Consider the following 25,954-nt stretch of genomic DNA (forward strand, 5'->3'; position numbering starts at 1 on the left):
CCCTCAGTTCATTCTCAGCATTCAATAGTCTCTCAAGTTTTGCATCCCTCTCTCTCCCCAACTCTCTCTCCCTCCTCCGCTCCCCCTGGTTCTCCATTAGGTCTCTCTTGTTTTCCTGCTAGACCTATGAGTGCAAACATATGGTTTCTGTCCTTCTCTGCCTGGCTTACTTCGCTCAGCATGACACCCTCAAGGTCCACAGGATGGTCTTGTTTTGTAACCACCAGCACGATCGAAACCCCAAAAGCCCAGACACCTACACATAGTTAGAGGTGTGGGGTTGCGGGTATGCAGGCTCTCAAGCCAGACTGCTTGGGACCAGACCTTAGTCTGACATGGTAGTGGGGTGAATGGTGGCCTCTCCAAAAAAGTGTATCTGTCCACCCGGAACCTGTGACTGTAAGTTTATTTGGGAAAAGGGTCTTTATAGTTGTAATGAAGGGAAAGATCTTGAGATAAGACCATCCTGGGGCTGGGCCCCAAATCCAGTGGTAAGTGTGTTTACAAAGAGAAGGGGAGAAGACACAGGCAAACGGTGGTGTTGTGTTGGCAGAGGCAGAGATTGGAGTGAGGTGTCTATACGCCAAGAGATCCCAACGGATGCCACCAGCTACCACAAGCCAGGAGAGAGGCAGGGCACGGATTCTCCCTCTGCACCTTCAGAAGAAGCCAACGCTCCTGACACCCGACATTGGACTTCTGGGCTCCAGAACTATGAGCGCATGAATTTCTGTTGTTTAAAGTCATCTGGTTTGTGGTAATTTGTTATGGCAGCCCCAGAAAACTAACACAAACATCAGCGCTTACTGAGCTGAGCGACCTTGCAGAAGTTACTCGGCACCTTTATACCTCAGTCTCCCCAGCTGTCAAATAGAGATTTGAATAATCCCTTAGGACTCTTGTGAGGATTCATGAAGAAATCAGTGTGTGTGGCATGCTAAGAACTGCTTCGTACAGCAAGCACACTATCAGTCATTACTGTGTTCCTCCTTATGGACACACACGTGCGGGTATGGAGAAGCATCTGGGCAGTATCTCAGGGTATTAAGATCAAAAATAATATTTACTTTGTGTTTCTTTGTGTTTTACAAGTTATGCACAAGGAATGCACATCATGTATCAGTTTTAAAGTCAGAGGGCACTTAATGTTAAATGATCATTTTCATTCATAATGATAAAAGGCTGTGTAGCTGCAAGCGCATCTTCAGATAAAAAGAGGTAGCTGTTCGTCTGCAGTGATGGAATATTTGAACAACACGCATGCTAGCAAGACTCCTGCGGCGCTGGAGAAACAGCGATGTGATTATTCATACCTGAGAACCACAATGCGTGAGTTGCAACACGTAACCTCCTCTTTTGGAAGTTGAGAGGCTCTGAAAACTGCTTCCTGTTGCCTAGCGCAAGGAAGCCTGATTTCTGGGTCTATGTGTTTCTCTTTCCACATTAATAGTAGTTCTGCACTAACAGCATGGCACTTCGAGGTTTCATATTACGGTCTTTCTGTCTTCAGAGTTCGGAAACTGCCTGTCTACTGTTCTGATAGCCAGCTATTTTCACTATAGGCATCACGTAGTACTTTAACTGAACCATTTCCCCTAAGAAAAACTTTTGTAATGCAGTACTTAGCCTGACCCAACTCAACCACTCTTGAGTTAAGGCTTACTGAGGGTGAGAATGTAACATGACATGAAAGACAAGAGGAGGGACTCCGAGAAGGTAGTTGACCAGCAATCATGAGGAGGTGGAAAGGCACTGATGCTACGAGCCCTTCAGGGAGGAGAGGACAGGAAGCACTTTGTCCTCTGCAAAACTGCCTTCTGGGCCCAACCACAGGTCAGTGGGTGGGAAGTACTCTTAAAAGTTTTTTTTTTATGTTTATTTATTATTTGGGGGGGGGGGCCAGAAAGAGAGAGAGAGAGAGAGAGAGAGAGAGAGAGAGATTCCCAAGCAGGCTCCATGCTGACAGCACAGAGCCCAATGTGGAGCTTGAACTCAGGAACCGTGAGATCATGACCTGAGCTGAAATCAAGAGTTGGACGCTTAACTGACTGAACCACCCAGGCACCCCAAGGGAAGTACTTTTTAATAATCACTGCAAAAGACACCATCTGCAAATTCTTATTTTCAATAGGTACTTACTGTCTGTAGAAATTGAGGGGCATATAGTTGATGTTCTTACTTAAGCTTCATCTTCTGGTCTTCCAAATGTGCGTGGGCTCAATAGATGTTGGGAGCTATGTGAACTCACCAGTTGAGTGAAAATTCCTGGTGAGGGTGCAGCAAGTTTGCACTGTCTCTTGCCCCCAGACAGCTACCAAAATCTACCCTCTTGTAACTTTAATTTCTGCTTGGGCACCAAATCTTGGAGTACTTTGCTGATTAGTGTCAGCAGTAGCCTATCTCCCTGCCCTGTCTCTGAGGCATGACTGCATTTGGTCAGGGAAAAGATGAGAAAACTAGATACAACCTAATGTGACTAAGGCAAAAACATAATTCTCCTCCTAGCTGAGCAATTAACTGATAACTTACTACTTTCTAGACCTGGACACCATTGCAAAAGTTGCTACTGCAATAAAATATATCAGTCATCTTTGGGACTGTGAGAGCAGACATTATGTCTCCCAGGAATCCGTTTTTTTCTGGGAAACTTTCTCTTAGAGTTATAAACAGCCTAATGACTCTTACTCATAAAAAACTAACCTTTACTAAACAATGCTGTTTGCCTCTTGGTTAAAGGGCACATCCTCAGGGCTAGACCTGAGGTTTTGTAGAAAATACCTGCCCTTCCCATATAATAGCATCAGTGCCTGTAGCTAAGTTTTTTACAACAATCATTACTACTAGAATTGTAACTTCTGCAGAACCTTTGTCCTGGAAAATTGCAAAAATTATCTATGAGAAATCATAGACTGCTTTTTCTGCCCCTTGTGCCTTTCACCATAAATAAAGCTAGAGAATCAGACAGAGCAGAGATGCCTGCCTGGTGATCAGAAAGAAACTTGAGGCTCTCTCACTCTCTCTCACCAACACTGTCTATTCATCAGGGAACCCTGGACCTGCTGGAGCTGGACTCTGGCACATGGAGTCTCAAGCTTCCTCCAGAACTTCCCGTTAAGTCTGCCTCTCAAACCTTTATGTCTAGACTTGATGTCTCTCCTGAGCACCAGGCATCTCCATCTAGCTGACTCCTGGATGTTCCCACTACTGTAGTCCAATAGCAACTTAAATAAAATATATACAAACCCTAAACTCGTGACCCATTTCCCTGAACTCACCGCACACCTCTGAAGTTCTCAGTATGTGCTAAAGCACTAATGGTCTCCTACTGACCCAAACGGACACAGGCCAAGACACCTTGGACTCTCCCTTCCTCACACCACACACTTGAATTAATCAGCATAGTACTCCCTGTACCTGCCTATCACTCACCCTTTGCTTCCAGCATCCTGAGTCCAGCTCTTCTTCGGTGGGCCACCATGACAGGCTGTAAACTGTTCTCCTGTCTTCCTCCACACCTTCCCCGCTGGCTTCCAGAGTAATCTCCTGATGAGGCATGAGGGTCTGATCCCACTAGTTGGTACTAAAAGGCTTCTATGATTGGGTTTCTATTCTGCTTTCATTTTCCAGCCATACTCTATGTGTGCTGTTAAAGTCTCTAGACGAGAAGGACATTCGATGAGGTGGCTTGAATGCCTTGGCAGTCTACATAAGCAAACCGAAGTCTAAGCCAGAGTCAATGCACTTGAATCTGAGAAAGCGAAGTTGAAGAGCAACTGATCACAGTCAACTGAGTTTTCCGAAACAAGGCCAACTGCTCATGCTATATGTCGTCAAATACTTGCTTTGCTTCCTACAGCGTCTTGTCTCTGGAAACCTTGCTCCCTGGCTCCTGTCCTGGGGCGATTCTAACCATGTTTCGTTTCACACTATCCAATGTGAATCGATGTAGACCCAAATAAGCTCTTGAAAAATTTACCCTGCATCAGTTTACCTATACTATTGTATACACTCTTGGTTGCTGAAATCACTCCATATTCTTCATACGTGCCCTCTCATTTTGGGCTTCTCTGCCTTTGCAGACCCTGTTCTTTGAGCCTGAAATGCCCTCCTTCCCCAGATTTCAACGTGCAAAGTTTCCTGTCTCTAAAAATCACCACCGTCAAGATTCTCAAACCCCAGCAGCAAATGAGCTAGCTGCTTATTGACTCCTCTGGAGCATTTTTATCCGTACTGCTCTTGTGACTCTGACAGTTGAGGCTGTGTTATGTCCCTGATGAGGCACGTTTGGCAGGAGATGGCCCCCATCTGACTCCCCTCTGAACCTCCCATGGCATTCTGTATTGCTGCACTATACCCAGGACATGCAGGTCTCTGCCAATAACGAAATGAACAACGTGAAGTACCTCCCGAATAGCACCCCCACCCCATCGGACCTTTACTGAGGACCCTGCGAAATGACTAAGAAGAGAGCAACCTGGTTTCTGCCCATCAGGAGCTTCCAGCTCAAGAGATTAGGCTAACATATGCTAACTGATAAGCAGCAATGGAAGACACAGAATAGGATTATTGAGAATCTACAGTATATATACTCTCAGAAGTCCTAAGAGAGGCTCCGTTGTACTAAATGACATTGGATGTTAGTAATAGGTTTATTTTGGATGAGTGTAAAGAAGGGCATTCTAGGTGGCGGGAGTAATAGGATTAGGGCAGTAAAAGGCACAAGGAGAAGGGTCTAACACTCACCACGTCCCCGTCAGTGCCTTGTATGTATTATTTCATGTAATCCTACAACAATCCTGCACAGCAGATAACATCACAGCCAATTTTGTCAGTGAGGAGGCCGAAGGCTCGAGGGGATTAAGGAACGGGCCCTGGTTATACAGCATTAGGTGACCGTGCTGGGGTCTGAAACACACGGCCTGTTTCTGTTACCCCCATGCTACCTCCTCTAAGGCAACCCAGTGAGTATCACTGGGCATTTTCTTCAGGAAGGGGGGCTCTTTGCACTGATGACCAATTCAAGTTGTAGAGCAGTAAACACATGTGTAATATGTATAGGGCTCAGTACAAGGCAGTCGGCCCCGGGTGCCAGTCTGTCCATCTAGAAAGAGAAGCGAGAAGGCTCTTCAATGAGAAGAGAGTGGCATGGGGAGAAATCTTAGGAAGAGGGCAGCCCCAGACCTGAGGAGTCTCTGGATTCGCAGAAAGCACACAGAAGGGATATAGACTAGAGTCTGGATTAATATCACCCACCCCAGCCTACTTCAGTTACAAAGGAAGAGAAATAACCCAACTGAACACAGATTGGTTGTAACGAACACCTCTCTTCAGAGGTGATAAGAGACAACAATGGTGGGAAACATACTTGGTCTCGTTGGCACATCGGATCTTGCAGCCTTCCCTGGGAATCACCAAGCCCAGGTGCATTCGAAGCCTGCAGTTGGTGGGCCCCGTGTGCGGCCACACGTGAGTTCCTGGGTGCATGACGGAATACTTGATCTGCGCAGAAAATGTAACACACTGGTCATCCATTCATCCAGGGATGGAGGAAGTACTACATTAAAGTGACTGCCTAAAATTATTGTCAATTTGAATTAGCGCCTTGGGAAGACTGAGAATTTATATTCTCGTCTAGTTTCTTTGTGAAGGAACTAAAGAGAAGGACTCTCATTTTCCACAAAGTGATAAACACTGAACATTTTCCACCCTCAATTCTGCTGTCAACCACATGAAATTATATTTCATTACAGAGAGAATGAAAAAAGAGGCCTTTGTTGGGCCAAAAGAACTAACTGTTGCTTTATAAACATCAGCATCCCTTCATTCCTAATAACTGACTGTGTTCTTCCCGTCACTGAGGACACACTTGGCACTACCTGTCCTCTTCTGCACCCTGTCGTCTCCGGGAATTTATCGAGTAAAGAACAGGTTTTAGGAGCTCCTTTACAGGCATTTTCATTTTTCCTTCCTAGAACAAGAAATGGTAAAATCATTGTTAGAAACAAATCACAGTAAAATTTTAGCTCACCCTGTTTGACCATGGGCAATCTGTATTGTCACCCTCACTAGGCATGAGAAGGTTGAACAAACATAAGAAGACAAAGTGTAAAGTGTCTTACTGTAGCAGACTAGCAGGGCAAGGACCAGAAATCTCCACTCAGTGTTGGACAATTTGACTAAGGATGTCCAATGGACAAGTGAGTGCTGAATCCTATTTTTCTCCCAGTGACAGGCAGAATAACGGCCCCCTCTGAGGGTGTCTACGTTGTAAGCAGGAGCCTATAAATATGTTATATGTATGGCAAGGGGAAGTAAAGGCTGTAGATGACATTGAGATTTCCAATCAGCCGGCCTGAAAATAAAGAGATGATCCTGGATAAACTGGATGGGCCCCATGTCATCAGAGAGTCCTTCAGTGTGGAAAAGGGAGGCACACTAGTGTCCAAGTGATACAGAATGCGAAAGACTTGACCAGCCATTGCTGGCTTTGAAGATGGAGGGCAACTGCAAGCCAAGGAATGTGGACAGACTCCAGAAGCTGGAGCTTCCAGAGGGAAGATCGCCCTAAGGACACTCTGATTTTAGCCCAGTGAGACCACTGTAGACTTCTCATCTCCAGAATTATGAAGATAATAAATCTGTGTCATCCTAAATCCACTAAATTTATGGGAATTTGTTACAACAGTCATAGTAGACTTCCCAAGGGGGTGAAAAACCCCAGCTTGTACTTCTCACCTAAAAATGCATTCCTAGGACTGTATCAGAGTTACCTGAACATTTCTCCTGGGAATTCAATGTTGTTTTCATTATACATCACATCCTTCATACGTTGATTAAAAAAAATAGAATTTAAATGAAGAGGGGAAGAAGACTCTGAGACATGTTTTCTATGAGTGACTGTGTCAGGAACACAGATGTTGGGACATAGTCTTAAGCATCCTGGACTACACGAATTTCCTCACCACTGACAAAATAACTGTGTTTTAGGAAAGATGTACCCAGCGTTATTTGCTCTTATGGAGAAAAATGATGGATTTTTTTAAGATAGAAAAATTGTAATTCCCTATTCAAGATTCCTACAAGGGAGCACTACATGTAAAGCTGAGTTTAATTTTATTTAATTTTTAGTTGTGTCCCAGGATAATCATATACTAAGAATAAAATGAGTTACAAGGAATGCAACTTAAAGGTATTCTCCTCTGGGTGCCTGGGTGGCTCAGTCAGTTAAGCATTCAACTCTTGATTTTTGCTCTGGTCATGGTCATACAGTTCTGTAAGTTCAAGCCCCATGCTGGGGTCTGTGCTGATAGCAGAGAGTCTGCTTGGGATTCTGTCTCTCTCTCTCTGCCCCTCCCCTGCTCATTTGCTTTCTTCTCTCTCTCTCAAAAATAAATAAACTTAAAAAAAAGGTATTCTTCTCAAATGGACCTTGATGTTCTAGAAAACAACTTGTATATGTATTGTAGCTTTTCCTAAGTAATCTTTTGGCCCCTTGTGTAAAATGTTAGTTGCTATTTTTAGTGATTAATGAAGGACCCCAAATGAGTTGAATGATAAATGCCAGTTTGATCAAATAGATTCCTGTATACATCATCATAAAGCATTTTTAAGCCTAGCTTCCCATGACTTCCCACTTGCAGGGTCTGGGGATGGTCTGGCAGAAAGCCCCAATTCTGGGTTCCGTGCTGTGCAGGCAGCACTTAGGTGAGGCCTGGAGGCCTGAGGAGCAGCCAGAAGTCTCTAGACTTCCCACGGGCATGGGAGGGAGGGCAGAGCATGTGCCCCTTAGAGAACAGGTGTGCTGTACCTTAATGAAAGATAACCTAATGGATGGGGTTTCACTAGGACTGCCACTTGGTCAGGGCTGAATTAGAGCACCTCTAGCCCTTTAGACACATAAATCTTTTCTAGTCTGTAAGCACATATTCTCTGTGTAGTAGATGCTTGGCATTTGTGGACTTCCATTGGAAGTTTTAGGTATTCGCACGTGATGGTGAGGATTTAGGGATGCAACAACAGTCTTAAGGTGCTTGCCGTGGGCCAGGAACCACGTGACATGCTTAAAAGGACTCACCTGATGCCTACAACACCTGGTGAGAGAGGTACTGTCAGTGTTGTATTTTAGGGAAGAGGAAGTGAGGCACAGAGAGGTCACATAGCAAGTGTCGTAGCAGGAATTCCAGCCAAACTAGACTCAGAGTCCATGTTCTTAACCGTGACCCGAGTAACCATGATCTAAGACCGCCCCTCCATTACTGTTGTTATTATATAATATATGGTTATTGTGTAATAAACAAAGTACTACCATTCTCTTAGTGAATGACTGTGCATCAGATCTTTCAAGAGTACTCACTGATTCTAGTAACAACCCCATACTTGAGGCACTCTTTTCATTGTCCTTTTTTGGATGAGGCTCTGAGGCTTAGAGATTCAGGAACATGTTTGCATCACACAGCTAACAAGTGGTCCAGTGAGGCCTCCAATTTGGGATTGCTGGTCTCCAAAACCTATGCTTTTGGCACAGTTTACAACGTTGTCACATCATGGACTAGAAAGTAGTTGTGAGGAGCAATTCCGTCAGCTGGAGAGGGAACTGTCCAGCACCTGAATGCAATGTGGCTTCACTGCTCTCTTACTATTGCTCACCCAGTTTCAAGTAACTCTGAAGAAGTGATGGACTTTGAAGAAGAAGATGGCCCTTGATGGAGTTTTACCAATGCAGATTTGGAAGAATCAGTTGGATATTTCATTTATAGGTGAATATACTTCATAAGAAATAGTCATGGAGTTGGGATTTTTAAAGGTCTTGGGTCATATCTTTCTTAAGTTTCAAGGCTCTGCTGGAGTAACAACAGGTTCGTCTTGCATGACAACTCAATTGTGAGTAGTGACCTGAACGCCTGTGTTGAGAAGGATTTAGAGGTTCAGCTTGAGCTGATCCAGAAAGGCTACTGAGAGCGGTAAGCACCGTCTCCTATGGGCTCAGGAAGAAAGCATGCATATGTATGGCATATTTGCCAACTGTAGATTTTACTGTTCACTGTTGGTGATAATTCATAAGTTTGAGCAATACAGGTATTCCATAACATTTGCTTAGCAATTTGAAAACATATTTTTAGGGGAAAAAAACCCCTCATTATTTACATTTGCTGATTTCTTTTTCTCCAACTCAAAACAGTTGTCTCTTTAAAAAGTAATAAATATTCTTCAGTCCTGATGATGCTAGGTGGAGACTCACCATGATACCCAGGATCATTTTGAGAAAAACGGAACTTTCGGCCACAGTTTTAAGGCTTTCAACCATCTAGCAGCATCCTTTCCTAACTAGACCAGATAACCAGGAAATCTTAACTACGTCAGACACTCAGCACCTCTTTGTCGGGACCTGAGCTAATAATGTGGCTAAGAGAGAGCCTGCTTCTTTTCTTCCTCACATCTCCCCCTCCCCATGCCCCCCGCCCCTCAGCAGGATTCTCTCTCCAGTGTCTGCGCCACAGCGCCTGAGGGGGTGCCAGCCTTCAGGATTCCATCCATTTCCACGCAAGCTATGGTACTCGCTGTCCTCAAAATTCTTTAAATTATGAATGTGTTCCCAGAAACTGGCTCCTGGATCCCTCCCAGAAGTCTGGAAACCACAAAAAAAGGCCGCAAAAAACCTTAACAAAACTTCCTGAAAGAGAAACTATGTGACTTATGTTCTCTTATGACACACAAAAATATACAATTAGAAATGAATTTCTATTTAATTAACTGCAACTAATTGGAGAACATATACTTCCAATATCCGCCGCCCCCACCCAAAATACACGCACAGGTCAATTGTTTTGAGTCAAAATGGAAATCAAGAGAGAAACACAATTACTTTCCGGAAATAATACAAGTGAAAATATCACACATTTCAGCTTAAGGAATATATTTTGCCACAATTAAAAATATCTTTTAATACACAAGAATTTTAAAGTCAAAATTTGCCTTCAACCAAACCTTGTCACCATTATTTATTTTCTTGCTTGCCTAAAACTTTTATTATTTATTTATTTATTTATTTTTCCTGTTTTTTATTTATTTTTGAGAGACAGAGAGAGACAGCACGAGCAGAGGAGGGTCAGAGAGAGAGGGAGGCACAGAATCTGAAGCGGGCTCCAGGTTCTGAGCTGTCAGCATGGAGCCTGACGTGGCGCTCGAACCCATGATCCGTGAGATCATGACTTGCGCCGAAGCTGGATGCTTAACCGACTGAGCCACCCAGGCGCCCCTATTATTTTTTTAAAGTAGGCTCCATGCCCAGCATGGGGCTTGAACTCACAATTCTGAGACCGAGAGTCACATGCTTCACGGACTGAACAAGCCAGGCACCCCACTTGATAACTTCTAACTGCCCTATGGTGCTCTGCCAATTTCAACTTTATCAAAGCCCCTGTCTATAGCACAGACTATGGTTCTGGAAATTACTGCCCGGAGGCTGGCCATACTGAAGCACTCTTCTAGGAGGCATACGGATCTTAATGCAACCGAGGCATCAGGTGAACTGGCGAATGCTTAAGGCCAACAGAGTTCATGCATTTTAGTGAGCTGCCAGCAGACAGAATGAGCATTTGTTCACAGGATGACCCTGTTGCTCCCTTAAAAAACGTTTGGTTGGCAAAGCAGCTGACAGTCACCAAAAATCACGTGACCTCCCTTCTGAGAGACTATCTTTGAAAATATTACCGAAGTGGCTCTTCTCTGCCTTACGTGTAAACCATCCTGAGAGCATGAGGGAGACAAATGTGCTTCCTTATCCTTTCATGTAAACCCACTGCTGCCCTCGGGACGTATGTGGTGCGCACGTGCTGCTGGTGCTTCACAGAGGATTTGTTTGGGGAGAGCTGTTGCTGACCCAGGCTGACTTGATTTTTCAAGAAGAGAATTGGAAAGAGTCTTACAGATAAAATCCAATGCTCCTCATTCACAGGACAGATTGATCTATTAATTCATTGAACACACGCATATTGGCGTCCCGTGTATGTGCCTGAGTGCAGGTGCAGCCCAAGGAAAGTTTGGTGGAATGTGAACCGCTTCCTATTCTTGAAGAGCGCAGACACTAGGTATCGCCTGTCACTCTGTTGCGCCTGTCACTCTGGACTGTTATCACCTCCAACCCGTGGTGACTCCATTTTGGCACGCGGCATCATCTCCATGCTATGGAGCACATGAAGCTCAGGGAAGGTCCTCTCTCAGACAGTAATTAGCATATGGTAGAAATTTCAGTTAAGCCTACACAACAGGGTTACTCTTTGTAACATACTGTTTTTTAAAAAATGCTTATTGATGTTTGAGAGAGAGAGAGAGAGAGAGAGAGAGAGAGAGAGAAGGGGAGGAGCAGAGAGAAAAGGTCTGGGACAGAGGATCCAAAGCAGCCACTGCGCTAACAGCAGAAAGACTGACATGGGGCTCAAACTCATGAGTCATGAGATCATGACCTGAACACAGTCAGAGGCTTGACCATCTAAGCCACCCAGGCACCCCTGTAACTTATCATTTAATTGGAAAGACCAGGGGAGCCTGGGTGGCTCAGTCAGTTGAGGGCTTCGACTTCGGTCCAGGTCATGATCTCACAGTTTGTGGGTTCAAGCCCCGCATTGGGTTCTGTGCAGACAGCTCAGAGCCTGAAGCCTGTTTCAGATTCTGTGTCTTCCTCTCTCTCTGGCCCTCCCTCACTCATGCTCTGTTTCTCTCTGTATCAATAATAAATAAACATAAAAAAAAAATGGGAAAGACCAGGTAAGCCAAAGTACTATTTATATATTTACCCAAATACACATGTGAATACACATACACACACAAATAAGTGTTCATATGTAGTTTTAAGAAACAATGATGGGTTTAGATAATGTATTTTTTTCTGAGCACTTTAAATTAGGGAATCTGGCTCTGGGAAGTACTGCAAGAAGGCTCGTGCCTTCTTCCCATTGGTCACTCGCTGCAGAGAACAATCTAGAATCAGGAACTCACCTTGCTGCCACAGCGTAAACTGGCTCCAGTCACCTTTCTCCCTCAGGTTTTCATCTTCAGGCAGGAAGAGGCCTTTGGTTTTGTCCATCACTGTGAGGCCTTCATCACGGATTAACTTCCAGTTTCTTTCTAAGGACTAGAAGGAAGATTTGGTGTTACTGGACTGGAAACATCCCTGGGAATCATTATAATGACGCTCAACTTTTTGCTTGTTTATTTGGTTAATAGAGTCATGAAATTTGTACTTCACCTACATCGCTTATTTCACTTTCCTCTGGGACTTCTTGTCAAGGGTTTAACAAAAGCCCTATTATTTTTGAGAACTGAATGCCTTTGCAGCATATTTTCAATAATTCCTCAGAGAGTAATCCCCTCCATAAATTAAGGTGTTTTTTTTTTTATTTGTTTTTAAGATCATAAGCCAACAAGACCATGGCTCTCATTGATCACATTGCTCCAGTACGGTACAGTTTGCTCTATGTCACACCCTGGCTTCCAAAATGGGGTACAAATCACAGAGTTCATTTCCTCTTTCAACAGAAGTCCTAATGAAGATGCCATTCCACATGGTTAAGATTACTTACATTAAACACACTGGTAATGTGTCCACTGGAACTCTTGATGAATTACAAAGTTATCAGCAAAACAAAGCAAATAAATACGCTAGTGTTTAGAATTCAGCCAAACGAAAATATTTCTTTGACTTCTTATGCACGAGGGTGGTTAGCCCTGGTCAGAAAGTGGGCTTAGGACCAGCAGAGCCTTGGAGAGACCAGGCAGATGCTGGCACATCCACGGAAGGAGCACTCTGGAGAGCTCGCCTCCTGGGAATCCTCACCACCATGCTGTGATATTGATAAGGAGGGGACAGAGGGCAAAGGAGGCTGGAGGGAGCATGTGGAGTGGCAAATGAGGGAGCAAAACCTGCTTTCCTACCATACGATGAGATTAACCGTACAGGTAAACCAGGATTTTGAAATGTTATAACGCCCAACATTTCTATGTTAAAAAGAAAGTGGATAGAGTAGTTGAATCTATGGGTACATGGATGGGGAGGAACATGGTACCTGATTTTAACAAGGACCAGTGCTCAAGAGCATGGAACTAGAACTAATAGGTTACAAACAAAGAGAAAGATTTTGACACCCCAAAGATAAAAACAACAATGAGCGTTTTCCAAAAAGGGGTTAAGGTACCTTGTAAAACATGGTTCTCTGTCTTTTGAATCAATCAAGCAAAACTGGTTGACCAATTATTGGACAGAGCAAGGCATGAGATAATGTGTGAAGTGTTTTTACCGACCCATGCTTTATGAATTCATGACTCGATGTAGGAGAAAGGAGCCAGGAAGACGGCAGAGGCCGAGGGTCCTGAGAGACAGGTGCCCTCAGAGATTTGTATGGAAACATGGTGTGAACTTCAGCCAAACCCAGAGAACACTTTTCTCAATGTTTTTAAATTTATTTTTGAGAGACAGAGAGAGACAGCACGAGCAGGGGAGGGTGAGAGAGAGAGGGAGACACAGAATCCAAAACAGACTCCAGGCTCCGAGCTAGCTGTCAGCACAGAGCCTGATGCAGGGCTCAAACCCACAAATTGTGAGATCATGACCTGAGCCGAAGCCAGATGCATAACCAACTGAGTCACCCAGGCACCCCGAGAACACTTTTTATATCACGTGACATTAAGATATTCTAAGGCAAAACATAGATTTTAAGATTACTGATTTTCTACTTCTTCTTCTCCCCTTCACTTCTTTGAGTCTACCGGTTTATTTCTTTTTTAAATGTCAGCTTTATTGAGGTATAATAGCCACATAAAATTGTAAGACATTTAAAAGTGTACATCATCATGAATTGATATAAAAATACATTGTGAAAGGATTTATCAACACAGTCATCACCTCACAAATTTACCTTTTACTTTTTAAATTTTTTTGTTGAGACCATTTAAGTTCTACTCTCTTGACACATTTTAATTATACAGTACAGACTAATCAACCACAGTCACCAAGTTCACAAGATCCTCAGATCTTCTTCATCTTACGGATGGAAGTGGATACCCTTTACCAACCTCTCCATATTTCCCTCATGCCCCTCACCCGACCCTAGCCCCTGGCAACCACTTTTCTCCTCTCCATCTCTAGGAGTTTGACTTTTTATGTTTTTAAATTTAGATCCCACATGTAAGTGGTACCATATGTTATTTGTCTTTCTGTGTCTGGCTTTTCTCACTTAGCATGATGCCCTCAAGGCTGGTGCAAATGGCAGGCTTTCCTTCCTTCTTATGCTGAATAACACTCCAGGGTGTGTGCGTGCACATGCTGCTGTGTGTCTATATCACGTCTTCTTTATCCATCCATCCGTGGATGGACACTTTGGTTGTTTCTCTGTCTTGATTGTCATGGATAATGGTGCAGTGAACGTGAGGACGCAAATATCTTTTCAACATCTCATTTTCACTGTCTTTGGATACATACCCAGAAGTTGGACTGCTGGGTCATTTGGTGGTTCTACTTTTAATTTTTTGAGGAACCTTCATATTGTTTCCCACAGCGGTGGCACCAATTTACTGATGTGACACCGCTATTTCTGTGAGACCCACCTCACAGAGTTGTGTGATTTGTGTGAATTGATTTGTGTGACTAGGTGCCGCGACGGTCACACTGACTCAGGCTGCTGCTGCTCATCAAAGATTTCAATACTACTTCATCCCAAGTAGGTGATTCATAAATGGCAAGTCAAAGACCGAATTCCAGTAAAAAGATACTCAAAAGCCCTCATTTTGGCATGATGGTTTTCTTCAAGATTATAGAAAAAAACGTACCCCATATGTTTACATCTTCTCAAATGGACCTAAATTGCCAGCACTCCTTGTGGCTACTGGAATTTGTTCAAGATGATGGAGAAGTCTATTAGACTCTTGTTAAAAACTAGCAGGCAGATGAGGGGAGAATGGCCTTTCTAACACACGAAATTACTTTTCAAATGAGGTTACTGGAGCCTTATACAGCAGGCTCTGCCCTTCTTCCCTCCTGGTATTTTAGAAGTTTCCTTCATTTCTTTTGAAAGCTGATGTTAGGGGCATCTTTGCAAATAGCCGGTCTTTAGTGACTAAAACAGGGCATTGAAGTCCTAAGGAAAATGTTAAAGGCAATGCATCACTACAATTATTTATTTATTTATTTTTATTTTTAATTTTTGCACTAAATCAAACTTTTAAATTTTACTTATGATCATGCTGACTTTTGCTGAAGTACTGAGTGTACTTGGTTTTGTTGTTTTTTTTTTTTTTTAAACTTGGAAAAATAAGGCATGGTCACTTTGATAGATGTCAGGGAGAAATCAGGAACGGGACGAGGGAATTTTATTTTTAAGTATAAACCAAGCAACCACAGTGTATAAAATGCACATGGTTACGGGGGACTAAACAGCAAACTCAATTACACACACACACACACACACACACACACACAGAAGAGAGAGAGAGAGAGAGTGTGTGTGTGAGAGAGAGAGACAGAGAGAGAGAGAGAGAAAGAGAGAGAGAACGGACATGAATTTCTCTATAGCAATACCACTCAGATGTCTGGCATGGCAAAGAATTCCATTTCTTAGGAAATTCCAACAGGAACTTGAAGGGTCACATGGAAATGGCCATGCCTACCTTTTTATGACTCATCTAAAATATTACTTCTTTGACCGGAAATACACCCATTGCTTAAAACTGAAAAGAGACACTGAGAGGGTCGGCACTTGAGTTGGCTGCAGGGAAGAAAACGTCTTCTAATCCACATTCCTTCTTGGGGCCACAGAGATTTGGGAGCACAGGGATTGGATTGTTTTTACAATGGCTACATGGCTTCATAGACCTGTCACAGGCACTTGCCTTTTGCTAAACCTGTTATATTTGGCACTCACGTTACCCTGACGTGGAGTTCCCAGATCCCAACCTCACTAATCACATGACACACTCCAGTTCTCTTTAATCTGAGGCCCATCCCCAACCAGTTCAGGGCCTGGTCCTCAGGTCCCAGATACTTGGATGGTACGCTTTTCTCTTCAATATCAAATTAGGTTTGGTCCATTTTTATTTATTTTTATTTAAAAAAAATTTAAATGTTTATTTATTTTTGAGAGCGAGAGAGACAGAATGCAAGCAGGGAGGGTCAGAGAGAGAGGGAGACACAGAATCTGAAGCAGGCTCCAGGCTCTGAGCTGTCAGCACAGAGCCCGATGTGGGGCTTGAACTCATGAACCGCAAGATCATGACCTGAGCCGAAGTTGGACACTTAACGGACTGAGCCCCCCAGGTGCCCCAGATTAAGTCCAATTTTAAAGCCTTTTTCCCAAAATGGATTTCTTGCAGAAAGGCTTTAAAGAAGCAAACTAAAGTTAAACTGATTCTTCTGGCTAAATAGTTAAATTTCTCTCCATATTTTCACTCAATTAAAAACACACATTTTGGGGGCAAGTGGGTGGCTCAGTCGGTTAAGCCTCTGAGTTGGGCTCAGGTCATGATCTCATGGTTCGTGGCTTCAAGCTCCATGTCCGGCTCTTGGCTGTCAGCACAGAGGCTGCTTCGGATCCTCTGTCCCTCTCTCTCTGCTCTTCCCTAAATTGCACTCTCTCTGTCTCTCAAAAATAAACAAACATTAAAAAATATTTCTAAAAGTCAAATATCACTACAGGTCTTATAATAACAGCAACAGTCTCTCACTCAACTCTTCCGCCATCCTGAGTCCAACCCTAGTTAATTCCTTTAAACCCTTCTTCAGATATTTACTTTCTTCTATCTAAATAATATGTTTATACTGCGATTTCTTGATTAAGTCTAGACATTATCTATCATCTTTCTATTAAGAAGAGTAACAAGTTAACAATTTGATGTCTTCTTTTCCCTCTTCCCCATCTTGTAATACAATTAAGTTCACAAGTCTTTCATACATCTGTGTAAATTCACACTAAGCTTTTATAATGTTATGAGGGGCGCCTGGGTGGCTCAGTTGGTTGAGCGACCAGTTTCAGCTCAGGCCATGATCTTGTGGTTTGCTGGTTCGGGCATCGCGTCAGGCTCTATGCTGACAACTTGCTCAGAGCCTGGAGCCTGTTTCAGATTCTGTCTCCTTATCCCTCTGCCCCTGACCCATTCATGCTCTCTCTCTCTTTGTCTCTCAATAATAAATAAATGTAAAAAAAAATTTATACTATTATGACAATGAGGGATCATTCACGCTTGAGTGGTACTGTGATGATTACACTTCATGCCACAGTTCTACCACTGTTTCTTCTTTATAGCACTGAAGGGGTGATATAAAAACGCTTGATACTATTCTACCCCTTACCAAAAACATCATATAAGACACTCCCTTCTTCCTCTCTTTTTCTGCTTTGACCTGACTGGCTGCTGTCTGGGCTTGGGCTTGCTGGGCAAGTATCGTGGGGACTCCAGCGGCTCCTGCCAGATACCGGTGTTCCTCATGACCGCATCCTAGCTGCTCCCAAGAAAAGACACAGCACAGGTAAAACTCAGGCTCCGAACATATCTGAAGTTATGTTTACATCTCATTGAAGGCGGGGCAGTTTACAGAATTCTAGGCAGTAAATGCTTTCTCCTGAGAATTCTGAAAGCAATGCTACATTGTATTGTAACTTAGAGTTGTTGGGAAATCTGATTTTTTAGATTTCTTTCCTTCCTTACTTCCTTGGGAAATCTGACATTTTAGACTTCTTTTCTTTTTTCTCTTGCTTCCTTCCTTTTTTCCTCAGGAAATCTGACTTTGTAGATTTCTTTTCTTCTTTTCCTTCCTTCCTTCCTTCCTTCCTTCCTTCCTTCCTTCCTTCCTTCCTTCCTTCCTTTCCTTCGTCCCTCAGAAAACTTTAAAGGAAGTCAGTACAGATTCGTAGGTATGGAGCTAGGAGGCCTGGTTTGGAAATCTGACTCTCCCACTTTCTAGCTATGTGATATTGAGATATCCGCTCGCTGTGCGTTGAGAGTAAAGCACTAGTACTTCCCTCACGAGTCTAAGATTAAATGTGCTAAGAGTACCTCTGCCATGTGTAAGTCCAGTTATGATAACGGTGAGCATTTTAAAATCTCTTTGTTTCCAGCTCCTGGAAATTTCCTGAAACTATGCCTTAGGGTAAGTGCTGGTCACTGACTGGTCCGTTCAATATGGAAACTCACACTTTTCAGTTGCAGACGATCCAGTCACATTTCCTTAAAAATTTCTTCTCCATTCCTTCCCTATTCTTTCTGGAACTTCTTTGGTTTGTTAAATTGAGCTTCTAGTTTTCCAAACTTCCCTATTTTCCTTTATTTTTTAAAAATAATTTTTTAATGTTTGTTTATCTTTGAGAGAGAGACAGAGCGCGAGCGAGGGAGGGGCAGGGAGGGGGGAGAATGGGAGAATCGGAAGCAGCTCCAGGCTCTGAGCTGTCAGCACAGAGCCTGATGTGGCGTTCGAACTCACAAACTGAGAGAACATAACCTGAGCTGAAGTCGGACCCACAATTGACTGAGCCTCCTAGGCGCCCCCTCACTTCCTTATTTTCAATCTGTTTGTTTCTCCTAGAAGATTTTCTTGACCTAGCTTCCAATACTGCTCTGAAATTCCTACTTTTGCAGATTATATTCTGTACATTTCTGAGACAGCACTATTTGGGTCTTTTTTCCTTTCGACAGTACCCTACCTAAACCTTTTTTCCTGGATATACTATCGTCCCTCAAGCTCTGAGTGTCATACAGATATTATTTGTGACGGCATCAGCTTCCTGCATTTTCCGGTTCCCCTGAGCATGCCTTCTGTTTGTTTTGGTCTTCATCTTCTTTCATGTTGCGGGCAGACCCTTGCTGGGAGCCCTGCAGGAACTGAGCCAATGACTGGGAGGTGTGGAAGGGGAGGGTCTAGGGTTGCCGGGCCCCACCTTTGGGTGGGTGGGTGCCTTATTAAGCCAGTTTTGTTCACTGAGCTTATGAAACGTAGGTAGAGAGAGGCCTGTTCTTTGAGGGCCATGCAACTGCTACAGTAGGCAACCAAAGGAACCTTCGATTCCTTCTCTTTGGAAGCCCCTCTGCAATCACTTTGGTTTCAGCTTGGAATTGCCAAGTCAGATACTTCTCTCTTACATTTTCAAAGGACAAACAAACAAAAAAACCCTGCAGATACTGTTCATCTGTTATTGTCTCCCTCCTGTTTTTCTTTATTGTCATTTTTTGGTTTTTGTTGAATTATTTTATTATCATTCAAGAGAGGTTTCATGTGGGAAGTATGAAATGTATTGCTCAGTTCTGCTTAATCCTTCTTCACTCATATATTCTATATATTTCTAAATGTTGATTGTTATTTACCTTCTTTTCTCATAGGCTAGAAGGGCTCTGTGATACATAATTTTACCTTCTAGTAAAACTTAGAAACAAAATCTTATTAGCCATATTAACCTTTATTAATCCCTGGAATGCATCCTCAAAACATTACCAAACCCAAAGTGATGATGTTTCACATGACAGAGATAGGCAGTAGAGAAAAGAAGGAAAAAAAAAAAACCCCTCTGAACATCAAATTTCACAGTTTAAATCCAACTCTGCTACTCCATATTTTTGTGAAAAGCTGATTTCTTTTTACCTCTTGGCTAGTAAATGCCCAATTCCATGATGTGGCCAGATGATAAAATCGATGATAATGCTTAAAGCCTGAGAGAAGACCACTTAATTTTGTCCTAATCAAGCAGCATTCATCTAACTGAGCTTTAAATATTTTTTCTCTGTAAGAAAATAGAACTGCTCAGAGAAATGTTTCTGGTAAGGCAGTGAGTAAATACTGCAGCTTGCTAAGTAACGGGAGTCTCTTCCCTAATGGCATTAGTTTGTGTAGCTGCTCCAGCATAAATAGTGCCATGCGGGTGAGTTAAGCAATAGAAACCTATAGTATCATAGTTCTGGAGGCTGGAAGTCCAAGGCCAAGATGTCATAGGTTTGGCTTCTTTTTCACTCTCTCTCCCTGGCTTGTAGATGGCCATCTTATAGCTGTGTGCTCACCGATCTTTCCTCTATGTGTGCACACATCCTTCCTTCCGTGTGTCCAGATTTCCTATTCTTATAAGGACACTGGTCACACTGGATTATGGCTACCCCAAAGACTTCATTTTAGCGTAACTACCTCTTTAATGACCCTCTCTCTAAATACAGCCCCATTCTGAGGTACTGGGGATTAGGGCTTCAAAATGTGAGTTTTGGGGGGCATAATCAACACAGGACATGAATGTATATTCAAATTAGAACTAGTTCCAGTGAAGAGAGCAAAGAGCAGATGGAATAAATTCACATAAATGTGGGAATTTACAGGAACGAAATAAAACACAGTCATGAAAAAGGCAGGAAGAGCTACTCTTTGAATATGTGGACAAAACATAATAAAAGAACTCTTAGCTCTCAGAGTAACATAAACAAGATTCGATAAGTAACCGTAGGATTCACTGTTAAGGGAAGTGAGAAAACACAATAGTGGCCATGGAGAAGTCCCAGAGACATGTACATACCTTCCAAGGTTCTGACTCTAAATTCAGAGAAGGCATGTGGTCAAAGACTATACTAGGCAAAGTTTGTGCATTGATAAAAACAGTACTTTAGTACAATATATACCAAATGTTATCTAATTGGCTATGAACTTGTTGTTATAGTTAATTATTTGGGGGATTACATTTTTGTAACATTTTGGAGAGATAAAATCATCTTAAATCCTAGCCCAAACATGCCTATATCACGAAGCAATGGGTAGTGTATCCTAGATAAGGCATGAGCAGTGGACTCTGCCACAGAGTAATAGCCTGGGGCGGAGGGCATCTCTCTGAGGGCTGAGCTAAGGTTAGGAAATCCCAGCCAACGCCATAGGGAGTATAACACTCTCACACAAACTCTTGTTGTGGTAATTTTTAATAAAATCTCTGGGGAAATTAGCAGCAGTTAAAAAAGCAATCTCTTGCTGGAACTAATGCATTTTAATCAGATTTCCTATTTTTCAAGTTTGAACATAAAGATAAAAGAAAGTATCAGAAATGTTTTATTGTGGCAATAAATGAAGACCCAACGAACGAGAAAAGCAAAGGCTATTTATTCACAGCAGGCTGTAGCAAGGGAGGCCGCCACCATCACTTGCTTTGGAAGAGAAGTGGGAACGCTTAAAGGTAAAGAAAAGGAAAAAAAAGGAAAGGCTCCAGGGGTCCCCTGAGTGGAGGCTATTAGAAGGTAACCAAAGTGGGCATCCTAAGTGATTGGTTAGGAGGGCGTATCTGGTTTTCTTGGCATGGTTCTAAGTTGGAGGCAGGGATAAACATTAAGGCAGCTGTCAGTTATTAATCAAGTCCCGGCCATTTGGGGCCAATTGTTACAGAAGTTATTCTTCAGATTCCTTGACTGTCACTAGAGATTGGTCTCTGGCTCATCTGGCTTCCTGCAAGTGTGATTCATAGCAGGCTGGCTTCCTGGGTTAGTTAGTACAGAAAAGGAGGTGCTTCTCTAGGTAGTTTGCTGCAGGTTGTGGTGCAAGGTTCTAGTTTTATCTATGGTCTGGACACCGTCTGTTTGTGCGTTCAGTCTCTCGTTATCCTTAATGAAGAAAAAGGACAAGATGAGGCACCTAGCACAGGGCAAGAGAAGAGTCTTGAAGAAATGGATTTTGCTCTTTCTAGAAAGTGGCAGAGAAAGGGTGTCCACTACTTGGATAAAGGAGAAAAGATAGTCCAGGTTACTAGGGGAAACCTTCAGCCTGGGGGCTTTAGGGAGCAAATGAGAGGCATACACGTCATACCATAGGCCAGACTGGCCAGGCACCGGGCCAACACTCTTAGAGGGAGTTCAAAGGAGACACAGGCATGATCTCCCTGCTCCCTCTACAGGGGACAGTGCACCGAGCCATGTCCTAGACAAGCAAAATCTCCCAAATCCGTAATATCAAGGGACTAAGAATGTGATGGGAAAATATCCAGGGGCTAAGATTCTGATGGGCAGGCTTTCTGTGCATATATGTAATAAATCACTTGATAAACAGATTATCTATAATACATATGTACATATGTATATATAAGACATTGACCTGTGTGGATGGGTACTAGACACAGACCATGACCTACAGGATTAAATATTTTAGCAAATAGAGTACCACCCCACAGATAGAGTTCACAATTTTTCTGAAATATTAAACATTGTACTGTGAGGTCCCAAAGATAAAGATAAAGTGAGTCCCAAAGATAAAGACAATTTTTGGACATTTTGTTTTCACTGACAAATACTGAAAACTTACCGATTCCAGTTTGAGAAAGAAAACAACTTTTTAGTTTGAAATAATTGAGAGAATGTAAAATTTTTTATTCTTTTGCTGTACTGCCATATTTGTATTATAGACCATTCTAGAAGCCTAGGGGAGTGCTGAGGCTCGTTAAGGGTGCCCACGCAAACACACATAGGAACGCCCAGGGGGTCGGGTTTTCACTGGAGTGTGTCTTTCTTGTGTCACGTTGAGCCTCATTAAAACCTTGCAGGAGACGAGAAATGGACATAATTATTTTGAATTTAGAGATTAAGAAACTGAGGCTCAGAGGGTGAAATGACCCTCCTGAAGGGTGGGAGCTGAGAACACAACTAGTGTTTTCAACTGCGGAGGCTCCCTTAGAAGGTTCACTTTGAGTCACACCACCATCTAACTCTCTGAGTTCTCCGGACCCTACTGCCAACGGGTTGTCATTTTGTGAAACCCTCACTGGAATCTCCAAAGTTTAAAGTCTGATTTAGAAAAACAGGATTAAGCTCTTATGTTAATCTTACGGAACTGCTTGGAGCACTTCTTTATAGGAAGATACCTACTTCCACATAAAATTGCTAATCTTCTTAATTTACAGCTTAATGCCACTGTAAGTCTGACATTCTTGCTTCTTTCTTAATCCATTTCATTTCAAAGGCAATTCAGTGGAAACATTCAAATATTTCATCGCAGAGACAGAAATGTTGAATAGATAGAAATGTTGAACCACTAATGTATTACAGTGTAAGTCTTCTTTTTGTCAGGTTGGCGTTATTCTTACACAATGGATTTCTTAATTAAAAGCCATAGTCTGAAGGAAAATGACACAGTACCGTTTTAATCAATCATTCTTATGCACTGCGTCATACCATCAGAAAAATATTACTGGGCACTCCTCCAACTACGATAAGTACAACATGAGGAAGGCGAAACTTGTCTGTGATGCTATTTGGTTATATCAGAGCAGCTGCTCTGAATAATTCAGAAAAAAGATGCAAGACTCTTCCTTTGGCCCAGGATGAATGCTGAGAGGTATCCGGAAACGCAAATACACAAGGTATATTTTAAACTATAGTTGTCAGTCGCTGTTTCCTGTTGTTGTGTTTTCAATATTATGACAGTGATTTCTGTATTAGGCATGGAGTAATGCAGATCAAAAAGCTAATCTTAAGAAGGGAAGAGGAAAACTCTAACGGTATGGTGGCTTTTCTCCGGCTGGAAGAGATTTTTTCCTATTTATAACCTAGCAAAGACTTTAATCCATTTGTTTCAATTTCTATGTGAAATACCCCTAAAGCATTTACCGCTGTGATGTTTGTGATTTGAGCAGCAACCTACATGCTTTTAATGAAAATACGCCTAAAAGAGAAAACTCTATTGGAATATTTTTCTCTAATTTTTCTCTTTTTCAACCAGTTGCCATAGCCTCTTACCACCCCCGGTGCACAGAGTTGCCAAATTGCAAACTACAGAAGGAGAAGAAACAATGAGCATTCAACAATAGGGAAAACACATATAATGGATTTTGCTGAGCACTGTCCAGTGCCTTCAAGAAAACCGTACTCTACTAACTGGAATATACAGTGAGAATATAATTTAAATGGAAATGTGCAATCCAGGATAGTTAATTGTCACGTAAGGGCCAGAAGGATCCTAAAAAGATTTTGGCCAAAAATGGGGTGCCTGAGTGACTCTGTTGGTTAAGCCTCTGACTTCGGTTCAGGTCATGCTCTCATAGTTCGTGAGCTAGAGCCCCGTGTCAGGCTGACAGCTTGGAGCTTGGAGCCTGCTTCAGATTCTGTCTCTTTCTCTCTCTGCCCCTCCCCTGAGCATGCTGTGTCTCTCTCTCTCAAAAATAAGTGTTAAAAATTTTTTTTAAATTTTTTTAATGCTTTTTATTTATTTTTGAGAGACAGTGCGAGCAGGTGAGGGTCAGAGAAAGAGGGAGATACAGAATCTAGAACAGGCTCCAGGCTCTGAGCTGTCAGCACAGAGCCCAACGCGGGGCTTGAACCCACGAACCGTGAGATCTGACCTCAGCCAAAGCCAGATGCTTAACCGACTGAGCCACCCAGGCGCCCCTACGTTAAAATTTTTTAAAAGAAAATGTCAGCTATCTGATCTAGAAAGTTTTCACTTTCAGATGTTAATGCCCAATCCTGATCCATAATACTCAAAACCATAACTTGAAAGTGGGGGGAATATTGATGTGCCAGTGTTTGTCAACTAAATGATCACTGGCCCTGGATTTCCTTACACAGCAGGTTCTCTCTTGTCACAGTCAATATTGGCAAACGGTCACCTTGAAATTACTTTCTTACTTGAAAGGCATAGCCAGACACAATATGAACATTTTTAGAAGTAAAGATAGTTAGCAAGTAGTGCACTGAGTTTCACCAGGGACCCCGTGATCAATGCCCAGGCCCTGCTTTTTTTCTTAAATAAAAAAAAAGCTTACAACAGGCAGGGCTGAAATCAAGAAGTCTAGGTAAATAGGGTTTTGAAATAAAGACATCATTGGCAAAAAGGAGGACATGAAACTAAGAGCAGACACCAGTAACTCTGAGGGCAGAGTGAGCTCCATGAGGGTATGGACTTTGAGGACAAAGATTTTCCTTCAAATCCCAGCCCTGCCAGCATTAAATATGAAACCCTGGAGAAACTTCATTTCTCTGCTCCTTATTTCCTCATATAGAAGTGGCCACTGGCATACCTATCTTGTGGAGTTCTTTACGATTATAAGTATTATGTACAAAAGTGCTCAGGGCATTGATTGCAAATAGGAGGCAGTTTATACAGTACAGCTGTTATTATTTTGATAATACATGATCCTAAGACTTGCCTTTCCAAGTATTTTGGAAACTGAAAAGTATTTTCTTATGAAAACAAGGTAATTAATTAAAATTACAAATAATAACTAATACTTATTGAGCACTTCCTATTTACTTACTAAATCTGAATAATCAGGGAACAAATACCATTTCCACAGACACTTTGCAGACAATGAAATCAAAACGCAAAGACGTGTTGCTCAATGTCACACAGCTTGTAAGGGCTGGACCAAAATATCAGAACGAAGCAATGTGGCCACGGAGTCCTATGCTGTAAACTGCTTTAGTAAATGGCCTCACCAATGATTGTTAAGTTAGGTGTTTTTCATCAACCCCTCAGAAACCTATTAGTATTTAAAAATTTTTAATGTTTATTTATTTTTGAGAGAGAGAGAGAGACAGCAGAAGACAGGGAGGAGCAGAGAGAGAAAGGGAGACACAGAATCCGAAGCAGGCTCCAGGCCCTGAGTTGTCAGCACAGAGCCTGATGGGGGGTGTCGAATTCACAAACTGTGAAATCATGACCCAAGCTGAAGTCAGAAGGTTAACTGACTGAGCCACCCAGGCGGCCCTTATTTTTATTTTTTTAAAGTTTATTTATTTTGAGAGAGAATGTGCATGTGTACACACACACACACACACACACACACACACACACACAAACACACACACGGGGGTGGGGGCAGGCAGAGAGAAAGGGAGAGAGAGAATCCCAAGCAGGCTCTGCACTGTCAGCACAGAGCCTGACTCAGGCTTGATCTCAAGACCCATGAGATCATGACCTGAGCTGAAGTCGAGTTGGACGCTTAGCCGACTGAGCCACCCAGGTGCCCTGGAA

At 42.6% G+C, this 25,954-nt stretch overlaps 1 protein-coding gene across 1 annotated transcript in view; it reads right to left on the reverse strand.

Annotated features, from left to right (window-relative positions):
- ASPH (aspartate beta-hydroxylase) overlaps window positions 1-25,954 on the reverse strand; it is a 210,243-nt gene that overhangs the window by 9,998 nt on the left and 174,291 nt on the right. Inside the window, exons 22-24 of the mRNA XM_029923909.1 lie at window positions 11,995-12,130; window positions 5,877-5,968; window positions 5,366-5,499 (exon numbers count right to left, since the gene is read on the reverse strand). Of these exons, the coding sequence (XP_029779769.1) occupies window positions 5,366-5,499; window positions 5,877-5,968; window positions 11,995-12,130 (362 nt within the window). The remainder of the gene's footprint in view (window positions 1-5,365; window positions 5,500-5,876; window positions 5,969-11,994; window positions 12,131-25,954) is intronic.

This window comes from Suricata suricatta, chromosome 15 (assembly GCF_006229205.1).
Source record: "Suricata suricatta isolate VVHF042 chromosome 15, meerkat_22Aug2017_6uvM2_HiC, whole genome shotgun sequence".
Lineage (NCBI taxonomy): Eukaryota > Metazoa > Chordata > Mammalia > Carnivora > Herpestidae > Suricata > Suricata suricatta.